The sequence below is a fragment of the Malurus melanocephalus genome, unplaced genomic scaffold, assembly GCF_030028575.1.
Source record: "Malurus melanocephalus ecotype Western Australia unplaced genomic scaffold, MMel_1.1 scaffold_113, whole genome shotgun sequence".
Taxonomy (NCBI): Eukaryota; Metazoa; Chordata; class Aves; order Passeriformes; family Maluridae; genus Malurus; species Malurus melanocephalus.
The window spans coordinates 132,064-159,895 of record NW_026623345.1 but is presented as its reverse complement, the minus strand read 5'-3'; the positions used below and the strand labels follow the sequence as shown (position 1 = coordinate 159,895).

At 40.1% G+C, this 27,832-nt stretch overlaps 1 protein-coding gene across 1 annotated transcript in view; it reads right to left on the bottom strand.

Annotated features, from left to right (window-relative positions):
- CCBE1 (collagen and calcium binding EGF domains 1) overlaps window positions 1-27,832 on the bottom strand; it is a 95,900-nt gene that overhangs the window by 67,410 nt on the left and 658 nt on the right. The window contains exon 2 of the mRNA XM_057369664.1: window positions 27,726-27,806. Within this exon, the coding sequence (XP_057225647.1) occupies window positions 27,726-27,806 (81 nt within the window). The remainder of the gene's footprint in view (window positions 1-27,725; window positions 27,807-27,832) is intronic.

Below are 27,832 nucleotides of genomic sequence, written 5' to 3'. Positions count from 1 at the left end.
AACTCCTTTGAAAAATCAAATTGTGTTCTAAATTTTAATTCAGGTGTTTAAAACTGATGTTAGAAAAGCCTATAATAAGTTATGCTCATAGAAATTAGCCAAAGTTCTTTCTTCCTCAGTGATACATATCATCTTCAGCTCTGGCCACATGAATTGTTTTCAGACCCAACTCCACAGGATATTCAGAAGATTACAAGGAGACCCTGAGCAACGAGAATAAAAAAGCCCATGTGCCATTGACCGTTTCAGGTTCAGAATTCAGGCCCTCTCATTTTAAATTATTACCTTTCTTTAAATTTAAGACTGATTTCATATATTACATTTACAGGAAAACATTCTAGCTGCAGAAATGCTCTTTGTAAATTCCCTAAAAGAGGGGGGAATGCAAAATCCCCACTCCTATGTACTGGAGCTTAAGGAATATTTCAGTGTATCCCTCTGTTTTAAGGAAGAGTGAAGCTGGGAAGATGTTAGAAGCAGAACATCTGACATCTGCTTTGACCACTTGGGAAATCTCTGTGTGCGAAATTGTGAGAGCACAGACTGATTTTAAGGAATCTGTCAAGTGTTGAATGATTTGGTGCACACTGAATGAGATTTTTGCTGGCAGAGTTTATGTCACTTGGAAGAAACTGGGACAGAAACATGAGGAGTTGATTTTCTGGTCAAAGCAGAGCCCTGTCCGTGCACATGGCAGCTCTGAACTGCCAAACTGCTGCTGCCAGGGTGTTCTTCCTCCCCAGGCTTTGCTAATAAGCTTTACCTTCCTTGGTCCTAACCATGGTGATTGTCATCTCCTGGGGCTGCTCATACCCTCTGTACAGAGCTCCAGTCAGGCCACAGACCCCGTGTCTGCATCAGCASYRGCTCTGGTGGTGTAACAAACCCCAGAGAGGCTGCTGGCGACAGATATCTCACAATCTCTAGTGTGGAGACGGTGCAATCTGAACCAAAACCCGGCTGCCTACCTTAAACACGGCTCATTAACTCCCTTCTGAGCCCACACATCAGCAGAGAGGGGCAGGCTGCACCACATGTGAGCCTGCACAGGACTGCACACCTCACCTGGGCTTTTGCTTGGCCTTGATAAGAAATCTTATCAAACAATATGTAAAAATATTGTTCAATACCAGCCCAAACAATCAATACCTTTTGCATTTAGCTCCCCTCTTCCCAACAGCAGAGTTTGGGTGGGTTTTCCAGACAACTACATTTTTTGCTATCCAATTGAAGAACCATAAAATAAAATCAAATAATAAAAATCAGCGGAGAGAGCTTGATCTGTGGAATCAAGATGTATTTGCCAGGCATTGCCCTGATACCTGTGTCAGGGCTTAAACACCTGAACTCACAGGCAGTCTGGTCACTCAGCTGAGTGATAAGTACACAAAGATGGGAAAGTTTGAGCCTCCCTTCAAGGAATTTAGCCATAAAAAATATGTCAGAGTTACACCACTCTTGAGAGATTTGGCCTCCAGCTCTAAGCCAGGTCTTGGTGCAGAGGAAACAGCGCATGCACAGCGCAGTTACCCACTAAAGATTTCAGGCAAAACAAGCAATCTATTAGTATGCGACAGAGTTCACTCATTTCTTTGTTATTGTTCAACAGAAAGCACTTTGGAAATTCTGCARCTGAGTTTTAAAAGGAAAGGAAAAACAAGGGATAACTGTAGCCAAATGAACCCTGACAAATATTCCCTGGGACTGTAAAGATGGGAATAGATTACATATCTGCTTGCAGGAACATACAGGTTTGCTATTACACTTCAGAAGGCATCTCTATTAATAATTTCAAGTATTTGGAAAAGTTCATGCACTTTGTCTAGGAATATTTGATTAGGTAAAAGATTTCTTTTTTTTTTTTCCCTGAGCCAAATATGTACACTAGGAATGGCACATGCCCAGTACAAAACTGAAACTGAATTCACCTTGGGGCAAAATGCTGCAAGTTTTTCCTGCCCACTTGGAAAAAGGACATGAAAGCTGAAGAGAAACGGTTTTGTTCCAAATGAAGAAAATAAAAATTTCCATGAAGAGGAGAAAGCGGGTGTCTGTCCTAGCGGACGAGGTCATAGGTGGAACGAAAGCCTCCAGCAAAAATCTCTTCAGAGGTTTCTTCAGACAGGTTTAAATCACACAGCTCTCTATCACGCTGGCCTTTGACTCCTGCTATCWTCTGCCCTGGGGCACTTGGCCACACAAGCTTTCTGAGCCTGGGTTACAAGACATCTAAAGCATCTTGGAGAGCAGAGAGGGAGTAGAGCAGCCTGGCTTCACGGCAGGRAAGGGCTGATTAACTGGATGGATGAAAAGCCCGATTAGTAAAACATGCATCAAAAAGGCAAGATCGAGCCACGCCAAAAGCGCCTTGTGGAAGAGATACGATTTAAATAAGGAACAGAGCTAATTAGGCTTTAGGAGAGTAATTATGGATCATATGACTTACTGAAGAGTGAAATGGTTGTCAAATTTAACTGGGATTTATTTAATCTTTTGTGATTAAATCCCCTTTATAACTCTAAGCTTTGGAATGACTCCCTCAACACCAAAGGACAAATTAAACCCTCTAAATGGAGTTTAATTATACTCTGATGGCTATCCCCACTGCCACTAAAGGCTGATAAAAGCCTTTGGTGCAAATACCACTATTAAAACATAATCAAAGTGAAGTTTCTACAGCATAGCAGYTACTGATATACTGTTCTTTTGATGCATTTTCTTTACAATGAATGTGAAATGGCCAAAAACCCCCACACCAGGGATGATACTGCACTTACAGTTCTCACCTGAAGGCAGACTGCAACCTGCACTTCGACAATGCCAAATATGCAGCCCTATGGTAAATCAACAAGAAAAAAACACTAAAACAGAGGTCAGAGTCTCTGTTCTGTCCCACCAAGCAAGTTAAAGTTCTGGTCTGAGCTTCATAATAAGCATTTCTCTTGGCATCACCTAAAGCCTAGAAGAACTAGTTAAATTTGGGGGTGCCATTGTTTTCTTTTCCATCACTGAGAAACACCAAATGATCACAGCATGGATAATAGCTGAGGTCTCTCTCCTGGAGCTTTGAAGTCCCAGGTGGTCAGTCATCAAGGCACAACCTCATCCTCAATTATAGAAGGAAAAAAATCCCACTGTTGTTCCTGATAAGCCAACCATTAGTACTGCAAGGGTGATGAAAGCATAKGGAGTTTATTTTTTATTTACATGCTCAACTGCTTTCTTAACTGAATTGCCAACAGCTTAAGACAATTGTATCAGAAGATCCTGGATCAATTAACTCATAGACCAAAAGACAGGCCATAGGCAAGAAAAGCATGTAAGAAAATTACTTGTAGGCATCTCTGTAGTTTTAGGGGAGGCACTGAATGGTCTGCATTCCTTGTTGCAGTGTCATTTTACCAAGCACCATCAGAATTAAACACTAAAAATCTCTTTGCAATCTCAATTTTCCCAAGAAATAATCACTGGTGTGTGAGGATTCACCTGCCWCAGGAAAAATATTTATGGACTGTGTAATGGACATGTTCTTGTCCAAAACTGGAAAGGATAATATTATTCACAGGAGGCAAAATTTAAAAAAAACCGCACTTCTGTCAGGAGTATTATGGATCTGTTTGCAGCCTCAGCTAATTGTGTGGTATTAGCAAGTCCTTTGGTAGCAAATCAGCCACCAAAACTGACAGTTGCAACACCCACAATGACTGAAGATCTCACAAAATAAGGGTATTTACCCAGTGTTGGCTAACATTCCAGTGCAGGGAGTCCTCTTCATTTTCAGTTTGCCAGGTCATCTACTCTAAATTCATTAACGATTACTCCATTTCCTGTGGCTATACTTAAAACCACAAAGTTCTTTCAAATCTCCTAGTCAAGRACTTTCTCTGTATTAATTCAGCATTACCAGTAAAAGTTCAGACTCTTGGTTAGGCCCAAGGAGAGGATGTCCTGTCTTGTCTGAAACACAACCAGTCTCTTGGACTACAAACCCAGAACCAGGGGTTACAAAACACCAGCCTTGCTCAAACCAGAAATGAATAATCAAATTGCAGACCCTTTACTCACCTATATTCAAAATACCGTGCAGACTGTAAAAATTTTGGCCTCCCACCTTAAAAAAAAAACCCAATCCATAGAAAATCTTATGTATAGCAAGGCATATTCCAAATCTGGASAAAATCTGGTTTTATTACCGACACTTGAAACACAATATATTAGATCTGCACCAGATCTCAGCCCCATTTTAATTACAGCCCCAGACACTGTTTGGCTGGCTGGGGATGTCCTTTGGATGTACATGATGCAAGTACAGAAACAGATTTTCTCCCCTGTTTCTGGGCATGGCATCTTATGGAAACAGGAAATTACTTGAAATGTTTCTTCATTTTAAAGTACTTGGAAATTACGTAACTTCAGATGATGATTTTAACGCTAAGTAGGGCTGTGTTTTCTTATCAATCAAACATGAAGAAGTTTATTTAAGAGCACAATTTTCATCTTTAGTGAGTTTAAAGACATTCACTTTTCTATGATTTACTTGAGTTTTTTTTAGTAACCTTTTAGTAACTTTAACAATGGTTTATTTGAGGGTTTTCTCAGTAATGGTTTTTGAACATTACTGAAGAAAGAGTACATAAAATATGAAGAATAAAATAGTATATTGGCATTGTGATCAATCAAGTAGAAAGAGCTCTGTTATGATTGATAAAACAAACTGCAATCTGGTGACTGTAGGAGGATCTATTCACACCTCCTTGTAAATATAAATTAAAAAGTCACTTGTAATTTCTTCAACCTGTTTGATGCTCTATTCTATCTAATTTGATATTCCAATGTTTTTCATTATGTTTAATAGAACTTTTATATTCCCCAACACATTTACTTGACCAAGCTCCTCTCTCTCCGATGGCTGTGTCAACTCCAGACCCAGAGGGTTTGAAAATGGAAAAATATACTCTGTGTTTGTGCTCAAAGAGACCGGGAGAGYAGTAAGCTCTGAGAAATTTTAATTCACTGAATTGTGACTTTGACAAAACACATTCCTGTAGTTTTGTGTTGTTTGGAGCAGAATTTCCCTTTCGTCAGATCTTAAGTGGTTGCCTGCACGTTCGTTTACTATCTCATTTGTTCTTGATAAAACTTTGTAGTTTGGGAAATCTCTTTCCAAGCATGAAACTTTGGAACAATTTATTCTCTGCTGGYCAGTTATTTTAAATTACTAAAAAAGAAGCCAGGGACTCTTGAAAGATAATTATCTCTTGCTGGTTATCTGCCAGGAGCACAAAAGCCACAAACCAGCTTCTCAGCATTACCTGGAGATTCATATAGAAACAAACAAAAAACCCCTCGAATTGTAATATATTCCTTCCTTCCATTGTTTAAAATACATTCTAATGATATGAAGTCGAAATACTGGCATTTGTTTCAACTTCTTTTTTTACAATCTGTTACGCTTAAGCGTGCCTTTCCTTTGGAGAGGATCTCAGGAGCACAGGGATGTGTTGGCTGTAGAAAAAGCTAATGTGGATTCCACCCATCTGTGGGACACGCTGGTTTCCCAGGGGATGTGGAAATCTCATTAAGTTGTGTAATGAAAGACAGTGTACATGGGTATTTGTGACTTCCCCAGCTGTGGGGCAATTCACACCCAGTCACAGAAGCACAGTCAGGCTGCGGGTATGGAAAATAGCTTAATGCCATCAACGCTTTCATGGTTTGGGGTACTCATTGTTTGAAGACCATGACACTGTTAAATGCAAGCAGAGCCATGAAACCAGCCCTAGCTCACAGCYTATCTCACATTTACTCGATTAAATGGTCATTAGGATTTCAAAAGCCACAGCAGATGAGCCAAACCTCTCTCATGAGGCTACGGGCCATTTACAAGAAACGTGCGTTACGGCGATTTTGACAAATAAATCATAAACTAAGCAGAGAAAATGTGAGTCATGGACGTTACTGAGAAAACCACCRTGTCTGTAGAGCCCAGTTGAGACACCTGGCTGGTAGAAAAGGGCAGTTTCAAAGGCATGCCCCACACTTCAAGCCACCACGACCACAGAAATTTGACATTCCATGAGCAGACAAGCATTTGACTCCCCATCACCCTGGGTTTTATGGCAAAGTCATCCAAAATGTAAGCAATGCCAACGTGAGAATCTGATGCTCAGCAAAAGGGAGCAGATGGAAAAGGTACTTTTGGTCTGCCAGTGTTTATTTCTCCAAAATCCACCCATGTCTATTCTTGGACTACAGTCAGGGGGCATACGGTGTTTGTTAAAAGTATCAATAATACAGGTGTAAAATATGTTTTAAAAATACATCCCAAAACATTTTTTTTAACTAAGTGTTTACTGAAACTGCTGATGTGAATTAAGTGCAAGGTCCCAACCACAGCACACTCCCGGGGCTGACTGAAAAGAGACRGGCAAAGTCAGCCAAAAGAAAAAGCATTTCAAAACCAATAAAAACAGTGTTTCCAACCTCTCAGGAAACTCCATCTGCACGCAAACTGAAAGCTACATAAATCTGTTTTGAAGCTGTCCCCTCAACAAACACCTTCTAGCCTGSGTTTTCTTGTAGCGATCTCTGCAGAATTTATGTTTACAGGTGAACAAATATATAGAAGGTGCTGCTTGTGAAATATTGTCGTAGCAGGATGGATGATAACTTTGGCAGTAGTTACCACCAATAATGTAACTTTCAAAATATTCTTTTACAGATCAATGCTTTAAAAAAAAGAATGTCTCCATTTACCTTGAGATTTAAAAAAAAAAAAAAAAAGGAAAAAGGTTTTTTTAAACTATCATCAGCATGCTTTAAAAAGCCCTATAAACAAGAAGGGGAAAAAGAGCACAAAGTGAAAGTTATTTCAAAGTCAATGAAACTTATCCGCAGTTTTCAGTTTTTGTACTTTCAGTAACACACTTCCCTACTTTCAGYAAKTGTACTATTAGTTTYTCCCCTCTTTTCCCCTCTTTTCCCAGATTCCMTCTCCAGGATGTAGGCATTTTGAAATGGAGTAAGCTGAGAAAAATCCCTAACTTCAACCTAAGCCAAAGCAAAATAATAAATCTTCTTGAAAGGAAGCTCAACAAAAGTAAAAATAATTTCATGTTCTTTCTTGAGCCAACAAAAATATAAAAATAAGATACAACTAGAATTCAAAAATCATTATGTTTCATCTACAACAAAACAGGTCTTCTGGGTTTTACAGACTAGTACTAAATATCTGACCTTCTCTCATCTCTCACGATGATTTCAACTACCTACACTGAAATCCCAATTAAAAAACAATTTTTAAAAAGCTACAGATTTCCAACTGYAATCTCACCTAAAGAAACCTTTGCTACACTTACACAAATGCATAAAACGATGCCTTAGGGAATGATGAAGAGATTTTAGTGTTACATACATATATATACAAATAATGCATATGCAAACTCATAAATATTTAAGATTATATATTCTTTATATACAGCTTATTATGAACATAAGAAAGATGATGTTACRTATTTTAGCATACTTTGATACATTTATGCTAAAAGTAAAGCTAGTCCTGGGAGCATTTTGTGGAAACCAAACCTTCTTGGGAGTAATTYATAATGCAAGCTTTCACATCTGGAYGAATAAAATCCCACCAAGTACACTGCTGCTATCAATATTGGTATCAGTTTCCAACTGAATATATACGGAGACTAGCAATAATGAAAAGCCCATTAAAAAATCCTTTGATCATCCTTTTTCTGAGCAGGGGTTAAAATCCTGYCTTACCTACATTTTCAGCAATATCTGAGATATTTTAAATTTTCCTTCTCTTGATGAACTTCATCAACCATTTGGATCTGTTCAGCTGTTTATATTCCACAAGCACGCTAATCACACAAGTGATAAATGCAGTCACTTGGGAATTTTGCATGTTCAATTGACTCTCAATAACTCTTATGATTATAAACATTAGGTCATAGTCTCACAGCCTCTCTTTAAGGAGGCAATATATCCTGGAACACCATTTTCCTTGTGTGGTCTCRAGCTCTAAAACACCACTGGCAAAATGTCAGTGAAAACGCAAGCAGTTTAGGTTTCTATCCCACAGTCGGTATCACATTGTTCCTGAAAACAGATCACAGTTGGAGTTTCATGGGCACTTCATGGAACMTCCTACCCCTTCCCCACCCAGCTGGTTTTGGTGCCAGCTGATGGGAGATGTTGATAGTGGCAGGAGCTGGCTCCTTTATTAGGCACAGAAATGGTTTGGACTTGTTTCTTGAGAGTGTCGTCAGTGGGATGTGTCCCATCCCCACTGAGTACCCACATGAGCATCCCACTGCTCCTTCCCTTGGGAATCATCCAGAAGGATGCTGGGACACTGGGGAGATCAAGTTTCAGGACTATTTTCCTCACAAGTTACCGTGTTCACAGTGTCCTTCTTAGAGGATTTACTGCTCCCCYGGCTTCCCCTGAGTACAAAACATCGGTTGTATCCTCAGGGCCCCTGTGGTGTTTCATTTATCTCATCAGTGCTATGTAACAGAAATTAAAAACATCAGCCTAGTTTGGAAGAAAAAAACCCCAAGCCACAAACCAACCCAACAAATGAACAAATGTGGTACGAGTGTTTAAAAATCTTCTACATCAAAGATGTTAAATAGCAATCTATGTCTGAGGAAAAGGCAATTTTTGTACCTGTTAGCAGCAGTCACCTCTTTTTGCCCCCCAAATCCTGCATGGCTGGAGGATATAAGGAAATGTACTTAGTTTCTACTAAAAAAAACAGAATTTCCTATGCTATTTTCACGCTGCAGCATGAATTGAGATAATATTCAAGAAAAGTGGAACAGAGATCCTAAAGCCTATTAAAATTATGGCTCTTTGGTAGTTTTGTTTTTTCTTAAAAATTATAGCAGCTTACAGCTGTCACAGCTTAAAGTATTGTTTCACATTTCCCTATAATTCAGGTATTAATTAYAGGTATCAAAGGGTATCAGAGCCTACAAACTTCTTTCCAGCTTTGATTTTACCTTTGGATTTTCATTTCAATTGATAAATACAAGAGATCATATGTTGACTCAGAAAACCTTATTACTGATACCTCTCCAGAGAGTAGAGATCATGTTCTTCCAATCTGTCCCATAATATTTGGTAATTTTAGACTTTTCCAAGAAAGTTAATACTTCTTGAGATCTCCACCCATTTTTGCTAACCTGTACCCCCTCTAGAAATCCCTGCCAAAATAACAGCATGAGATACAGCTATTGGCTACAGAACTGGAACCATATTTCCAGATCCTGAACTAGATACAGCAACTGCTCTTAGCTTGGAACAATTAATTGCAGAAAAAAATATCTGGTTTATTTCTGGCTTCCTTTGCTAGGTGCCACAAAAATCTCGGTACTGGGAAACAACAAAAAATTGAAGTAAAGATGTAAAGAGCAAAAGTAAAATTGGAGAATGAGACAGCCAACAATTGTGGGAAGCATTTCCAGCCACTTGATCCATCTGCAAATGTGGCTTGGCTCTTCAGGGGCACTGAGGTGTCAGCTGCTGCTTGCTGGTATTCCTAAGAGTTCCAGGGGCAGTCTCTTTCCAAACTCAGGGAGTTTAGGCATGGGATTTGTTTTAGTTCAGCACTGCATTTGGGAACACATTGACCCACAGCAAATAACTTCATCACATGAGCATCCTCATTCAAAAATAAAAAAAAAAACCTCACAAGTTGAAGTACACCACTTTACTTTTCTCTAAAATTTTTCATTTGGCTCATTTCTCCACCTGGTCTCAGACTTGTTAGGTTGTTAAATTGACACAGAATATTACATTTCATTAACAATTTCATCAGGATCTGAAGCAAAAACCTTCTTAGTAGTGTTTCYTTACTTGTATTTTTTCCATTCTGATGGTTTTATATATGAAATTACAGGACTCTCACCACATGGCATGTGCCTAAACCAAGCACCTGTGAGGCTGCATTATCTTTCCAGTATCCTGAGYCCTCCTGGCAATTAATTACCAGTTCATGTTGTGGCTGTTTTTAAAGAGTTAGCCATGCTGTGCCTAGGATTAAACGTGCCAGTAACTTGCAAATATTTGGCAAGCTTTGGTTTCTTTTGGTTAAGTGATCATAATGCCTTTGGCGGTGGTCTGCTGCCATGACTCACGATTAAGCCATCTTTCATTCATGTCCAAGGACCTAAAAATAATAAAAAGAGCAGAATCTGCCTCAAAATCGCTGGTATTTGTGGTTATGGCATTTAAATATAGAAGGCTGAGAGAAAACAGCTCTAAATTTTGGGTTGGAAGTTGAGTGGATGGCTGGGACATGTTTGTCCTGATTTCATCCTGTAAGTCCTCCTTCCATAGTAAAATTCTACTCACGGTAAAAATCATCTAGATGGAGTAATTTCTACAAAGGACAGAAAACAGAGCCATAGCCTCTCTCTTCCTGGCYATTGAATCATCTAAACTTGGTGGAAATTATTTTTTCAAAGACTCTTCTATCCTTGGATGGGAAACACACTGAGAAGTTTGACAAAGAAGAGAGCTTGTTCTAACAAGGTTAATGATCCTRTTTCAGATCCCTTTTTACAGTAGTGTAGAAAGGATGTATTTTGTCTTCATGTGGCCTTAAGCAAACCCAGAGTCTGACCCTGCAGCCTCTGGAACACAGTCACGACTGTTGGGGAGATGATATCGCTCATGTCGCTGCCGTATCAGCTTTCTGCTGGCATTGGTTCAGTTCTTCTTACAGCAACAATCTCCCTTTTCTTAGCTCTCAGCTGATTCTCAGCTTTTACTGGTGCAACTGCTGCTTTCTCAGTTATTCCAACTTTATGGGTCACTGGAGAGTCAACCTCCAGATTAAGTCTTTGCTCTCTTGCTATCTAGTAATGAGCATCTCTGAAAATCACCTCAACAAGACAAGCCATTTCTTCACTCTCCTAAAGGAAAACAGCAAAGTCAAACTCTCCCAGCTTGTGCAGCAGCAGACTCTGGCCTGGATTTGAGCAGGCAGCACTCATATAAAAAGTTCTCTTTTCACATGTGTCTTGAGACATTTAAYCCCAAAACTGCCACTTGGAACAGCTACATAAAGAGCAAGAGTTCTGTTCTTTGAACGACAACATGGCTGTTACCCAAAACTGTGCCCCTGTAGATATTGTGATTGATGCTGAAATCTGTGGATCAGGTACTGAGAAAAGCAGACTCAAACATTTCTCCCTACCCACAAAAATTAGTACAAAACCATACTGCAAACTAATTAAAAATGTATTTTTTCAAGAATTTGTGCACAATCATGACATTAAGGCTCTAACTACATTTCAGATTTTAAATCATTCTGTACAAAAGACTTGYCATGATTCAGATACATGAAAGAGACTTTGACATTTCAAACTCCATGTTATCTTGCTAGGATTCGAAAGGAAAAATCAACATTCAGGACTAGACAAAGAATGCTTTGCTCTGAATGTGTATTAGCAAGCTCCTTGGGARAACCTTCAATTTAAACACAACTCTGGTTTATAGCAAATATTTTCTATATTTCCTTGTTTTGTTTATTTCCAGGGGTATTTGTTCCCTGCTAACAAAGACAAGGGAGACATTCATAAAGAGACAGCACCATCACAGGATGTTGAGCACAGCCATGGAAGTCATTCAGACAAGAGATAAGATTTCCCACATTCACCACATTCAATAACAAGGCTAAAAGCCCAGCAAAAACACCAAAAAGGAAGGAGCCCACGATTTTAAGGCACCAGACCACAACTGTGTGGGGCTGAGGATTTCCATCCTGCTAAACTGATCAGCGGTAGAACCACAGGCACTGGTGTGAGTGTGAGGACCACAGGACCACCACAGCTTGGGTGCTGCTGGTTTCTGGCATGTGAAGGTGGCACTGGTGATTCCCATGAAAGCTGGACATGCTCTGGCTTAGCTCTGCCTCTGGACAGTGGGCTACATGATGCATGTAAGGAAGAAAATCACTCTGCACACAGTTTTGCTGGCTAGGGGAAGCCTCTGACCTGTGGAAGGCAGCTCCAAGTTGGGTGCTTGCACCAAGATGCCTGCAAAGTGCCATCACCTTGCCCAGAATTCCCAGTGCAAACCAGTTCCAAATCCAGAAGATGATATTCATGTGGATATGGTACGACATCTAACAGCTAGCATGTCTTAAAGCCTGGCACTCATCTCCACTAAAAGAGCTACTTAATTTTTTAACTAGGACTGCCTTCTACCTTTCCAAGAGGGACATTGCTTCTTTCCATCTCTAGACCTCACATGGGCTCTACCTGTTTCTCAAAGTATTGTCCCAGATGTGCCTCCTCAGCTTTGCAAGTTAACAACCAGAATTRCTCAGACTCTTCCAGCTGAGGTCTTGTCAAAGGTTTGCACAACAATATTAAAAAATTCTCACCACTACTGAAAATAGTGATGTTATACTGAAAATACTTCACCACTTAGACTGTAGCACCACACTTGACTTCCCCATTTTCAGTTCCTCGTTGCCCAGTAACCAAACCTTTTCTSTCATGTCTTGCCCAGCTGATAAGCTTCTCACTTGCAGTGTAATCTCCTGAAAGAGACAATTGCACCAACACTCCCACTAGACCAGATGATTTTATTTTACCTATAACAAGCTGCCTCTTTAAAGGATACATGGAACAGCAAATGGTTTTAGGTAATCCCTGTTGGGGATCAATTCCTGCCAAGTTTAGACCACTATTTATTTTTTCTCATTTCCAGACATTTAAGTACCAGAGGCGATGATCCACCAAGCAAGAGTGTTAAAAAAGCACAAACATTCCAGGGATTGCGTTTATTCCTCTAGGAAAACACTGGAGAAAGTCTGACTGGAGTGACATTGCTAAAGCAGGCAGAACATGCAGTTTTCTCCCCTGAGATGCACACCCTCTGGCTCTTCTAAGATGACAGAACCAGGAGCACATCAGAGCACCTCCTCACAGTTCTGGGTACCCCAGGGGAAACACTGCCTCTGTTTTTCTTTGAATTCTAACAAGAAGCCCAGAGTTTTCAAAGATATAATTTTCCCGTTATTTATTCAAGTTAATGAGCCTTTTCCTTTTTTCTTCCATGACAGACTGGCAGTTTCAGGGATGCTTGTCCTGTATCTCTACATTTCAAACTCTACATGTCCCAGAAAAATAATCCACAATTAGTCTGCTGTTCAAAATCAAAATCACAAATGCACTTTCACATTTGTGATCAGATCCATGTCTTTAATTTCCTCTCAGACTCACCCCATGGTACCATGTCACACAGTGTGGAACAAGGGCAGTGGAATCCTGCCATGTTCTGATGCTGATGGGGCATCCCCTCCTGGGCATATCCAATTCCAGCTTTGGCAGACTTACACGCTCTCCCCAGACTCCTGACAAGACTGAAGTGTTTTCCATTTCTCGCTCACTTTCAGCACTGTTTTGGCAAAAGTAAGATACTTGCAAGCAAATAAAAAGGAATATTTTGAGACGACTTTGCAGGGATCTGCGCAAAACTTCATGAGTTAAAATGACRTGTCTAGGAAGGGGAAAATGCAAACCTATAATAAAAATCACTGCTGAGACTCCTGCATAATTAATAAGGGAAAAGAGAGTATATATTCTGCCTTGGCATTTGGAAGGAGCAGACATAGCTTCAAAATTCAGCATCTTTTCTGCTCTCTGCAGTTCAAAGATGCTGATAAATGCAGAAGGATTCAGAGAACTGAGAAAGTGACATGAAGGTGAGGGAATGCAGTGCATCCATCCAGTTGACAAAGATATTGAACTTGAAAAAGATATTGAACACAGAGTTGATCATGTTCTAAAATTGTATTTGTGACCATTTTGTTTTTCACATCAGCAAGTTACAAAGTCCTACCATATGACAGAATAAACCAATCCTTCATAATATTTTTATTCCTCATGYCCTCAGATGATACATAGGCATCAGACTCCTATCAAACCCAATGGATTGAAGTATCCAAATGGTTTGATCATCCATCTGTTAGGGCATTACAGGGCTGAGAAGAAACTTTTGTTGTTCTTGACAAGACAGGGCTAAAAATACAAAGTCTCATAGTCCTTAGTGAAGATACATCAGTTCATTGAAGATTTCCAAGTTTTTTAAAATAGCACGTTTTATTTATTTATTTAGAAGCAGCCCAGAAGTGCTGACTAGCCAAACAAACTATGCAAGAAAGTGGGGTTTGTTGGATTTTTGTTGGGGCTTTTTTTTYYWWTTTTTTTTTCCTTTAATCTTGCATAACCAACAATCAAAAGTAACTTTAAAAATTTATGGTGAGACAGAAGAGTCCTGTAAAAACAGAACTTAATTGTTCATATACAATAATTGCTGAGTTAGATGATTCATTGTAAAATACAATCAAATTACTTCATCCAGACGGGAACTGGGAGACCTCACAAAAGCTGAATTTCAGAGCCTAAATCTTATTTTCACCATCACTTAAAGCAGCATAAATCTAGAGAAGTTCAATCAAAGCAAATGGAGCTGAAATGCAATTTGCACTGGTAGTGCAAAACATAACTTGACCCCAGCTAATTTTTTTTTGTTCACAGGCACTAAAACCAAACATAAGGTATTCTTGTTGCCTTGGAAGAGACAGTAATTTATGTAGCATTTTATGTGTATAAAACTGTTGTCATATTTCAGCCTAAATTTCTTCCAAGAGAATCCATGCTTTGCCATTACAGACAACTAAGAGATTGTCAGAACCTTTCTAACTTCAACAGCTGAGGGGGTAAGTTTATAAATAATTTCCCTTTGTTATGATTTTCAGCTATATGCTGTAAAAGAAAAACCTCAGGGTGGCTAATCCTCCATCTAAACATTGACTTTACAAAGGGAATGATGGACCCTCCAAACATTGAATTACCCAAGAGCCGTTAACAGAAAAGTACATTGTGGAAAATTTACGCATTAAGAAGGAAATCTATAAAAAAGAAGTTGTATGAAAATCAGTACRAAAAAATGCAAACAAAAAGCAGCAGAAGTTCGTGCCACTCCAAGTCCTTCAAATATATGCATTTAATCTGAGATTATGTGCCTTTAGCAAGCAGATAATCTGCTGTGCTTTATGTGTCTGAGTAATAAATAAATATTGAATACATTTGAAATAATGAAAAACATCTTGCATCTACTTGTAAAACTTGTATTTCAATAAGAAGGGCTGCAAAAAAAATGTTCTGCCCAATAAAGTAAATTACATTTCATAAAGGTATCATGAAAAGTTTCAGGGAGTCTTTCAAATGCAGAATGTTTTCCTGCTATGCAGTAAAAGATGGAAAAACATCTCCAAGGCAAACAACTTCATTTTGTCTCCAGGAACAAGGGAAAACTTGTAATTATTTTAAGTCTGCAGTTTAGRCATCTTAAAAATAAAACTTATTTCTAATAGAAATTAGCATCTACTTCTGTATTTATCAGGAACCTGCTTCTCCAAATGAACCTTCCTCATAAATAGACTCTTTCATGCATACAAATGAGCATAGGAACTACATTTTTCCTACAGAAAATCAGGGTTAAAGTAGCTTTTCATTCAGATATTGATATCCAGCTGCAGAACACCAATTTGACACCTTTGATTTCCAAACCACATTTTGGGATTCTCTCCTTCCCTTTGCTATTATCATTGGGTGTTTTGGGATGAGGTAAGGGTCCAAGCATTCCCCACAGCAGCCTGGTGTGGAAATCAGGGATTTGGTTAGGATCGCTTCTAAAATTTGTGTTCTCAAGAATTCCCYACAAATATCAACCACATTGTCTACAGAGCAAGACACCACACAGCCATTTCCAGTTCTCTGCTGCTTTGCAGTTCTTTTCCACATGCATCCCACTGAAGCAGGCAGGATATTAAATCTTCTGAAACACTTAATCTTCTCACAACTGAGACTGGATTCCAGTAATAAACACTTGCTCTAATTTTTCATCCTTTGGGCCWTTATATTTCCAAGAAGCAAGGTCAAGATGGCATTTAATAAAAGGGTTGCTAGATTTCTCTGGTTCTTTCTTCCAAAAGAGAAGCTTTACAAAGGCAAGCAACAAATGGAACAATATGGAATACAGCCAGGGTCTTCAGACCTAATACACAATTAAGAGGAATCTGAACACAGGAAAGTTTCCCCTCTAATTCCATCCTGAAGATATATTTGTCCTGTATTAAATCTTTGTCAAGTCCTTGAGGAAAATTTCTTGGAAGAGTTTTCTTTTCATTGGAACTACTTATAACTGTAATGGCTGTAAGGTCAACGAAAATGTTTGAAGTCTACTTTTATTGGTACTTAAAAATATCCAGAGGTCTGTATTACAAACAAGGACGTATAAATAAATATATGTGTATGTTTGCCACTGTTGTTCCCGACTACTTGTTTTCTACTGCTCTTTTCACTCTGCCACAGTTATTTTCACTGGAGAAGTTCCAGTGATGTACCATTAGCTTACTCCCACTGTGGAAATACTCTGGATACTTTTGAAACATAAGAAAACATCTCAAAAATCTAATTTGTCTCTTGGTGGATATGAAAAAGTATACTTTAAAAAATAAGCAATTTTTCTTCTTATCTCAAACAGTAGTATTTTGTTGAACTGGAATGACCKCAAATCACCAAAGCAAACAAAGTCTAGCAAATTATTTGAATGTTTTATTTACAGCAATCTTCTTTGCTGTAACAGGAGCGCTACATCTTCAGCCTACGCTTTCAGGTTCTTATTCTTCCCTGTGAGGCATAAATTAGGCCTGACATCCTATAGAAAACCTAAGTGGATAGCTGAAAGCAGAATTTGGCATGATACAGCTCCTTGAGGAGCAGAGAAACTAAACCCAGGACCTAGAACTGGACTCCTGGCAAATCCCTCCAGAGGTTAAATCCACTGCCCCCCTGGATCTCAGTGCTCCCACTGATGTAAATCTTCAGGGGCACCTCAAGGACCCTTCCAGGCACGGTCAATAAAACCGCAAATTCAAGTATGGGTCAGTGCGAGGACAGCAAACAGCACAAACAAGACCCCGGCCAAGAATCTCAGCTTGGAAAACCGGGCAGAGAACTCGCTTCGTTGGTAAGATGTGTTCAATCTGCTTTAACATCTTTCTGCATTCTTTGTTTTTCGTGGAATGCTAAGGGTAATTATGAAGAATTCCCCAACTGACGCACTTTGGTGTAGGTCCAGAGAAGTCAGCAGGGCCATGGAAATGCAAACCTCTGCAACTCTTTTCATATGGGCTCGTCAGTGCCCGTGCAGGGATCAAGACAGACATCCTTTAACAGAGGTGAGCTTTGAAGAAAAATCAGAAACCAGTCCTGAAAACATATTCATTAAGAGTTCGCAAGCTCCYGTGCCACAGAGTGAAATTTCTGCAGGAAAAGTACCTAATTTGAGATCAAATATAAGGAGAAGGTTTGACTACACTTTTAATTTACTTCAAACCCAGAGGAGACCCAGGAATGCAGGTCTTCATAAAACTTTGAGGGTAAAGCTCTTTGCTGAGGTTATATGACAGCAAAATTTCCATTTCACGTTAAAAAGTTTTTAAAACTAAGAGGAAATAGCATGTCAGTTTGCTGTGAAGGGTAACTCTTTCCCTTTCTCCTCATTGACCATAAACAGAGAAAAGAATCAGAGCCTGGACTCCTAACTCAGACTCCAAAAATGTCTGAAAACTGGGAAGTGTCAGATTGTCAGATTGACAGATGCCTCTGTCATCCCTAATTTACTGCACTTTGATGGAAGTTAGAAATGTAAGGAACTGAAGTGTGATACTGAGCAGGGCAACACTCTCAGAAGCCTCATGTTCAGTATCCACTGATTTGCTATTAGACACAAAGGAGAGCAGGATAAAGTAGAATAAAAATTAATCCCATGTTCTCTATCTTTAAATGCATTCCACATTAAATTTTGTGTTCCTTAATTTTAGAATCAGAAGAGTTTGAAACGACAATTATCCCATGAAAACTCTAAAAAAAAAACAAAAAAAAAACAGACCAAGCAAAACCAAAAACCTTACACACCAAACAAAAAAGAAAACAACAAACAAAATGGACAAACAAAAAACAAAGTAATAAAGAATCCCTAACCAACCAACCAACCAACCAACCAACCAACCAACCAGCCAACCAACCAACCAGCTAACCAACCAAACAAAAAAACCAACAAAAAATCCAACTACATATTTGCTATAGGCTCCTCATCTCTCCAGGCCTCCAAGGCAGCCCAGTGGGGTAGACACACACTTTCCTCAGAGAAAACAAAACAAGAAAAAAAAACCCTAATAAGCTCTTAAAGTCCAAATACACATCAAAACRACCTTTATACATCTGCCTAAGCAAACACACTATTTTGCACACAAGCAGCCCTTTAAGTAACATATCAAGAAGTCACAATCTGATGCMCCACGTGCCCTTAGACTGTCCAGGCCACTGTGCAGAGCAGCAGTAGGGCTTGTCATGCTACAAAACTCCAAGCAGCAGTCAGAGATGAGCCCAGACTGCCAGTATTATCTGCCCCTGCTCCTTACTCCTGCCTTTGGAAGTTGCATTTAAAAGCACATATTCCACTAGGATTAAGCATTTACCAAACAGTAGCTCCAGTCCTTGTCCCTCAAGGCTCTTCCTCACTCTCCCCTTCTCAACCACTTAGAATGACCAAAGACCCTCAGCTCTGTTTTCACCTGTTTTTCTTCCTCTTCCCACAGATGCTGGTTTAAAGATTAAATGATTTTCCCTTTGGCTATTTTTGTTTCAACTCTCCAAGGCAATAATCTCTAAACTAAGGGGTTTTGTCAGAATTCCAGAGAGCAATGTTTAGGAAACGACACCACTATTTTGGTGCAGCTATGATAATAAACTCTTTAGTGAAAATTGAGTATGATAATAACAAGTTACTGAGTAGGCAAGATGTCTGATTTGCAACATACATTAAACATGTTCAATGTGATCACAGAAATATTCACATTGCACAGAGACACTGGAGCTCTGAGGAAGAAGTTATTTACAATGAAAAAACGCACCCAATAAAGTTATCTGCTCTCTCTTATAAAAAGATCCTGAGCACACTTTTTTCTGGGTGTACTTTCACAAATTKCTGTATATTGTGCATTTACCCATTTCCCATGAAACATTATGATAATACTTAGCCTATTTCCTCATCCATTTTAAAGACTGTAAAATAAAACTTTTTGGACTTGCACACRTTTTTACATGGTCAGTCTTGGTCCTCAAGGGTTGATAGTGAGATCCTGAAACCAACATGAGCACTGCTGTTTTACACTGGAAGTTATGCACCAGTAATTTCTCCATAGAAAGAGAAATAATAGACTTGCTAACCCAGATGAATACGTCTTATATTTCCCCAAACTCACACTCTACAATAACTTGCCTCTGAACTATAATAAGCTTTTTGGTTTTCCAAGAACAATCCATTTAAAAACTCGTATTATAGCTTAGATTTTGCCTTTCTTTCCTACTTAAAACACTGTGTATGCACCACTTTGTCTCACAGCCCATTTAAAAAGGATGGAGAAAAGTTCTGTTTAATGTATGTTTACAACTGAGTGGCTGCTAAAATAATTACAGTTAATACAAACACTGTGTATTTCACCTAATTTCCATCACAGCACAAATCGACAATTAAAACAAATGTGGTTAGAACTTGAAACTAACAGAGAAACTCRGAAGAATTTATTTTTAATAGCTGGATGTACACTAAATGCTTGATGGTCTTGTACTTCATTTTTGAACCAGGATCAACATTTAAATCAACACAACAAAATGGAAAACACTCTTTAGGGGAGAAGGATTTTCCAAATACTAAGCTCTGAGATTACTGTCTAAAACTGAATTTGTTTTTCCTCTTTAACTGTTAAACAGAGCTACTCTCGAGGCGATGTGAACAAATTGCTTTCTTTTATTACGCCAAGAAGAAATCAAGTCAGCACTATACGGATTCTGCTTTCCATTGTTTCTGCACACAATTGCAACCACATAGAAGAAATGGCCAAGTTGAGCAGCAGAGTGACATTTGCTACTGTTAGTTTACAACAGAAACCACTGTTAGTTTGCAAACTGAAACTGAGCAAACAGAAAATGGACAACAGAGAAAAAAGTATTCTGAGCAGGGAGAACTCTTTTTTTACTGTAAATCAAAGTCAGCTTTGTTCCTTTTGGATGGAAGGCACAATTAAAAAGAGGAACCCTGGAGTGACCCATGTGGGTCTGTTGGAGATGTAAGCAAAGCAAGGTCTCCAGAGAAGACCTCCTTGTCCCTGATTTATGACAAAACCCTGTGCCACCCCCAACAACTCCAGCTGGAGTGACATGAGTCCAGAACACTCAGCAGTGACTCACAGTTCAAGGCAAAAATCATCTTGGGACTCAGGGCACTGCAGTAGAGGCAAATCCAAAAGATTAAACTGAAGATGGTGAGCATTCAGGACAATTTTTGTGGAGCCCAAATGACCAGAATGGCGCAAGAGTAAGTGAAATCTGAAATGAGACATGTCCCAGGTACAGGGCAGGTGCTTATCTGTAAATCAGCATCAGGTAYCTCCCTCATGCCTGCTTTTCATGACCTTGTTCCTCACACACTGCAAGTTCCCTTCCAAACTGACAGAAGAAAAGACAGCACAGCAGTAGTCTCAAAAAACCTGTCACTCACATGTTCTTCATAGTGGGCAATGGTTTTCACAGCAGAATATAGGCAATCCTATATTACCTGCATCTTTAGCAAGCCTGATCTACTTTTCCAAGAGTAGTTTAACCATTTCATGCCCAACTACTTCCCAATAACTGTTTGCTATGGCAAGGAGTGCAGGAAATCTGAACTGAGCAAGGACTGAAAGAAATATTTAAATATCTGCCTCTGAGCTGTCCCTCCTGCCCCTGCACAGACACACRCTTTACAGAGAGGGACAGAGAGGGAGAGAGATTTTCCAGACTGAGGAAGGAAGGAAGGGGAGAGGCTGTCAAGGGAAGATGCATCAGCGCCTGTAGCTTAGCTCCAAGTCTGGTTGGGAGAACAGGAATCCTCCCTGGGGTGCGTGCGTGTGGGTTTTTGTCTGATTTTGGCTGATGTTTTGTTTTCATGGGTTCAACTTAAATAGAGGCCTGGAAGCATTTAAATTATACTTCTTTGGGGAGTGATTACCTCCCTTCTGTCACACATGTATCTGTCACACAAACCACCACCAAGATGGAATTTTTCTCTTTTTATGGCTCTATCAGTTCTTTTTTTTCTGCCTGCTCCATGCCCAGGGGGGTTTGTCCTTTCTCTTCATTGCTGCTCCATATCTTCATCCTTCCATTCCTGCCTTTTCTGTCTTGCCTGTTTTGTCTACAATCAGCACAGCACAACTCAGCTCAATGGGTGTCTACCACAATGGGAGCAGTAATACAAGTATTAATAACATCCTGCTGTTAGCAGGAGAGACTACAGTCACTCTTTTAAGGACAAAACAGCCTGACCTTAGGGAGCATATACAATACTTAGGATAATTACAAACGTCACATTCCCTTTGGCGGCCTATTTTTATTACCTATTTCGTATCAGCCATGGGAGGCCCTGGGGCTACTATTTTGTTTGTCTGGAGTCTCTGAACTAGACGACATGGCCAGGAAAGTCAGTTCATATTTAACCCTATATTCTGTAGATGAAAACCATGATGCGAAGCACCTGGGTTTCATTATCAGTCAAACCACCAAGCAGGGCACTTATCATAAAGCTCTCAGCTTGCCTGTTCTAAAATTCTCCAAACTGCTTTGATGTGAACATCAAAAACTCCTGGACTGCATGAACGACCACTTACCTGACCTCATCCTTTAATTAGCACATCCTACCTGAGACCCCTGCTCACAGTAATTATGCAACATTCTTAAAGACCTYTAATTAAATTGTTTCATTTTGGAGWCAACTGGCTGTAGAGAGGATATACTGCACAGGAAACCCACAGGAGTGGGTTTCTCTGCAGGAGTCTCTGCTTCAGCCAGGAGCATCCACATCTGCTGAGATCTCAGGYGTCCCTAATGTCACCAAAATCCAAAAATAATTAAGTTTCTTATCCTTAGCACCTGAGACAGAAAGGTGACACAAAGAGTCGTTTCCACCCAAATGTGGTATGGAAACCTACAGACAACTCTGTGGTGTTGGTGTCACCCTTGACCAGCAGATATTCACAATGTGTCTCAGTAGCTGTGAGCAATCTGTTTCTTTGGCCACCACAGCAAAGAAAAATGAATGAAACTCAGGACTGAATGCAGTCAGAACCATAAAAACTTGAAGGTGCTACTTCCAAAGGAATAGTGAGGAAAAACACATAGGAAAGCTAGGAAAATGTCTTGACACTATTGTAACATACATGGTTTTGTAAAAAAGTAACATATTGAAGTAAAATTTTATCGACAGATATGTACAGAATTCTATCTGTGATGGCAATTCCCTAGAAGATATGTTTAGTTTTCTAAAACAAAATCAAAATTTGAAATCATGTTCTCTCTTAAATCTTCAGCAAAATTCCTCCATTTCCCTTCAAGATAACCGGAGATTAGGCAGTACTTTGCTCTAATCAGGTTAGGGTTATTTTAACTGTTAAATTATAATATATCAATTGGTGCTCTTTCAATGACATGGAATAGTCAGCAAAACTTCAGAGAGGGAATGCAATAGCAACTATAAAAAATAAATTTATGAAAAGTCAGAAGATAAGAWGACCGAATGTTATCCCTGCTTACTGCAGCTGAAAGCTCCACAACTGCACACAGCAATTTTTTTCTCACGTTGGAAAGCTCTGCTACATGCTCGCTGAGTATCTGGGAACCAGGAATTACATATAGTCCCCAAGGGCATATTAGTGAAAGTGCTGCTCTTTGTGAAACAGCTACAATCCAACTTATTTGCAATTACTTTTATCTTTTAAGAATGTGCAAAATGATACAGTCTATAAAAATAGTAGGCTTTATCAGCAGTATCAGCATTCAAGAGGGTAAAAAGAAATGTTTTTTGGGGCATGTGATCGGTTTAGCACCACAACTAAGTGGGGTATAAACATCCATGCATTCTCTTTCACAATATATTTTATTTTCTTTTTGTTATGAAGAGTAAAACTATTTTTACAGGCAGAATTTGAAACCTGAAATACATAGAGGTCCTATGCAAAATACTTGTAGCTGCTGCTTATCAGATGAAGAAGCTGACAACCTACACTGAAATGTGTTCATCCTATTTAAAAGACCTTTTGCTTSCAAAATATTAAAAGAAAAAGTTACAAATTAAGTTCTAAGCCAAGACTTAAGTCTCACAACATGGGGCTTATTTGAAGATATACATAAAGATTTTCTTAGTATTTAACAAGATTTGACCATCATTAGCTAGGATTGTTCTGCATAGCACCCTGACTTTAAACCTCTTACTCTTTGTTGGTCCCACAGAAGGAAGGGCCAGGAGCAGTCTCCATCCCTGTACACACAAAATTAGGATAAAACATGTCCTTGTATGCTTCATTTTCAGAAAAAAATGCAGGAAAATACTTAAGGAGATGTCAGAGAAAGATGGGTAATTTCCCTTACCATATCAACAGTGTATTGTTTAAAAAAAATCTGTTTTGTCGAGTAATTTGCAATAAGTTTCATCTGAATAAGAGAAAAACCCCAAATCTTCCCTTAGCCCATGAAGGCAATGGCTAAARTGTTCTTCCATGCTATGCAGATCCAGGTCCAAATTTTCATCTGTCTGATTTATTCATTCTGGTTTTCTTACTTCAACAATTTTTTAAAAAAATATTCTGAGAAGCAAAATTTCTTTCATGTCAACTTACAACTATTTAAGTGTCTAGTAGGCAAAGAGATGGCCACAGTTKGGGGTTAAAAATATTCTCATTTTCCCTTGTTTCATGCTTGAATGTTCCTACAGCTTCTAACAGTTCCCACCAGAAAATGTTTCTGATAAGTCTGTATATTGCCTTTTTGAATAATTTTCACTACACTCCCTGAATTCTAACTGAATAAAATACTCAGCTCTCCTAATATACGACAATTACTGAGATAATCAAGTCTGCTGGTTTTTAAATAGGGAGCARCTCTGATTAATAAATTGTACCAGATTAGACATTGATCCTCCTGAACTTGAAAGTGACACCACCACCACGACTCCCTTGTGGGAATGCAGCTACACAACCAGGAGGAAGAAAAGGGGTGCTTGTTCCAGATGCTGATTTTCCTTCTGGACCAGAGCAACAAAGTACAGCAGCACTGTTTAAAAAGAAAATGAAGGAAGGACTGTRATGAGAAGGACTCCTGCAAGGATGCACAAATGTCACAGGCAGTGGAAAAAACTGCAACATTCATGTAAATTTTCATGTCAACAAAGTGCTTAGAAGTCTGTCTGAGAGTGAAACAGGTTAATATCACATCCAATATCAGGAAAAGAGAGTAATGAGAGACTGGGGCTTCATATTCTCATGCTGCCCAAATTTCTTAAAATTTGATGAATTTTTGCATATAGTTGGAATTCAAAGTCTTACTGTACCATGCCACTATCAACAAATCTGCAGAAATTCTTCTCCAGACCCACCTTATGGAGACATGAATACTGGGTACTTGGTGCAGTCACATAAAAGGGCTTAAATGAAATTTCCACAGAAAAGATTTTGTATAATCTCCCTCTGTTTTTTWTATCTGTTCCTCTGTACTCTTACGAAAACAAATACAGAGGACATGTTAAAAAAAAATACAAATCATACTAAACCAAGGGCCAGACTGCACACATTCAAAAGAAAAAAATAAATCTGATTGTGTATGTGGTTGCTATGACCATGAGGAAAAATGCCAATATATTCTCAGTGCTTGGCCCTACTTCTGGCTTGGCCCACACTTGGATCATCTTTAATCATGAGTAAATCTGGTAAAAAAAAATAAGATTAAGAAATATTTTTTGTGATGAAAAGATGCTATTTTTATTGAAGTGGCTTGAAAACATGCTGATTTTCATGACAAATTCCAGTAGGAGGGAGAAAAGGATGAAATCCCTTCCATCAAGAATTTTGGTCAGGAATTTTGATGTCTAACTTCATATGTATTCCTTTTTTATTTAACTAATTGTGCAACAGATCATCAGTAATCGTGCATGTTGCCTTACGCCCRATGTGTTATGACATGAGTTAAATTTGATGTCAGTTTGTGTAATTTCTACACAAAAGGTACTTCAACCCAGAAAAAGTGTTAGGTGTGTCTGCTAATAGTAAGTAGAAGCTGACATTAACTATCCCTTTATCTGCCTCTAACAATGTATATAATTTACAGAACTATTGTCATTATGAAATACTGTGAAAAAGATATCCAGGAAGATAAAAACCRAAGTGTCGTAAGAATAAATTCTAGAACATCAGAATCAAGTTTATCAGAAACCTSGAGCGAAATCTCCTTAAAGCCACAGCTGAGTTTCCACCAAGCTGAAGTTCCTTAAGTGTTGCTTGTCATTCCAGAGAAACTGAATTGTCATTCCATGGAAACTGAATCCTTAAGCTCACGAATGTCCTGTGAAATGAAATCCACCCTGAGGCATTACAGTATTAGTCAACACTTGCAAGTTTCCTGTCGCCTTGTTAACAACCTCAACCTCATAATATTAATGAATCTTATATTAAAATGTGTTCTGCCGAGGGTAATGCCACGTGGCTGCTGGGAGCACACCTTGCCACCAGGAGCAGTGGGGATGCTGCTCTGTCGCTGGTGTTCAGCCCCTCGGGTGGGTGATGCTGCGAGTCCGTGTCAGAGCGTGGCACAGCTCCGAGGGGCWGGACTGCCCTGCCAGCAGCTGCAGCACACAAATGTACCCCGTGCAGAGCTGTCCTGCTGAGCCACACATCTCTTCAGAGATGCTGCCCTGCTCTTGTGCATGCTGACATCACAAAAGACACCTCRCAGGGTGGGGAGTGGAGCCTCGCCCGACCCTAAAGGTAAAAACCTTAAAAATACATGATTACACAGAAATCGAATTTTTTTCTTTTCTAAAGCAAGGCAGACTTAGAARTCATAGACGTGGAAAAGGTTTGAACTAAAATAACCAAGAGTTCAATGCAACAATTTGGAAATGTTCATTCACACAGACTSTGCTGGTTTGGGATAGTGAATATCACTGGGGATTGCGTAGATGGAAAGCTGGGGAGGGAGGGAGGCTCATCACAGCCGGAGCCCAAAGGTCAGAAATACCTCAGGAAGGATGAAAGGAAGCACAAGTGGGATTTGGCAGCTGGACAGAGTCCTCCTTTCTTTGCACAGCAGTTCATAGTGGTCGGAGCTTGTGTAGAACTCCATCACACACAAAGCAGAACCACTGTCCTCAGACGGATTTTGGGACATGCTCTAAGGAGCAGTATGGTCATGTGCGTGCTCCTTTATGCATCTCCCACTTTGGCTTCTTCATTCAGCAGCTCCTCACTCAGCACAACCTTGTCCACCCCAGTGCTCTGCTTCCAAACCAGAGAAATGCTTCAGGTTCAACCAAGTACCTGCAAAACCTTCCCTGCAAAACCTTCACACTGCCCCTCTCCAAAAGGTGCTACAGCGCTGCTTGTAARAGGGCTCTGCCTCACCTTCACAGGGAGAGGACAGAGAGAAGATAAGGGAAGCAGGGAAAGGTGGTCTCCATTCCCTGCAAAGCCCTTCCCAGGGACTGAGGAAACAAATGCTGCTAAGAGCTGGGCAGGACAATGTCCCAGGTGGCTGTGGCTAACAGAGGGAAGCCCAGAGAGCATGAGAGAGGGACAGCGCTGCTGCATCGTGTGTCTACAGCTCTTTGGAATTCACGCCAAACAGAAGAGAAGAAACGGACAATCTCTGCAACACTTTTTACATGCATTATCATATTTTTGKTGTGTATAAGTGGATCCCTGCCATGTGCAAGAACACACACACAGGCAGAGCACAGTTGTCTCCACAAAGCAACCTCTCACAAGAAACAGCTTTCACACATGAAACATCTCGTCTGTGGGGATGGGGCTGACCCGAGGGCATCAGTGGAGGGATACGTGTGTGCTCATGTGTACAGCTCTTCAAAAAAGCACATCCACTGTCAACTGTTCCGGACAGCTGTCATCATTAAAACAGATGATGTTTTTCAAACACAGCTGAAAAATGAAAACTCATCATTAGATCCATCTTACTTAATTTGAAAGGCCTCTGCCGAATTTCTCCCCCCACAGCTGGTTGCTGAAGAAGTTACTCATTCGGAGGGTACGGTTCATCTACCTAACTTGCCTTTTGTGTGGCACAGATCCAGTCCATSTCATGATTATCCTGCAATTGATGCAGCTGTAGTTCCAATGTGCTCCTGGACACCCAGGTCAGAGCAAGCGTCTCTCACCGTATCAAAACTGCCGGTGGCTTAGATACGGCAATGAGAACCACACGCGCCCTCTCCAGCGATGTCTCGGAGATGACGTTTGCAGCGAGTTACCCAAACCCTTCCCTGGGACAACYGCAGGAGTGTCCAGGGGAGATGCCGAGCGCGGGAGGGATGTGGGCAAGTTACCTGCAGTCGGAATGCCGGGGTGGGCTAGCTCAGAGCAGGGGGGAGATAAACAGCTGACACAGCTGCTGTCCCTGCACCCTGACACCAACACGCGTGTGTCCCCCGCTGCCTTCCCCGCGGACAGAGACCCCCCCAGACGCGGACACGCATAGCCCCGCACCCCCTCTTTGCCCGTCCTCCGCGGCCGCGGCGCTCACCTGAAGCAGGTGGTGAGCTCGCCCGTGGGTTTCAGGCAGGGGTAGCGGGTGGTGGCGATTTTGTTCTCGGAGCAAACCTCCCTGCAAGGCGGAGAGTCCGAGTATTA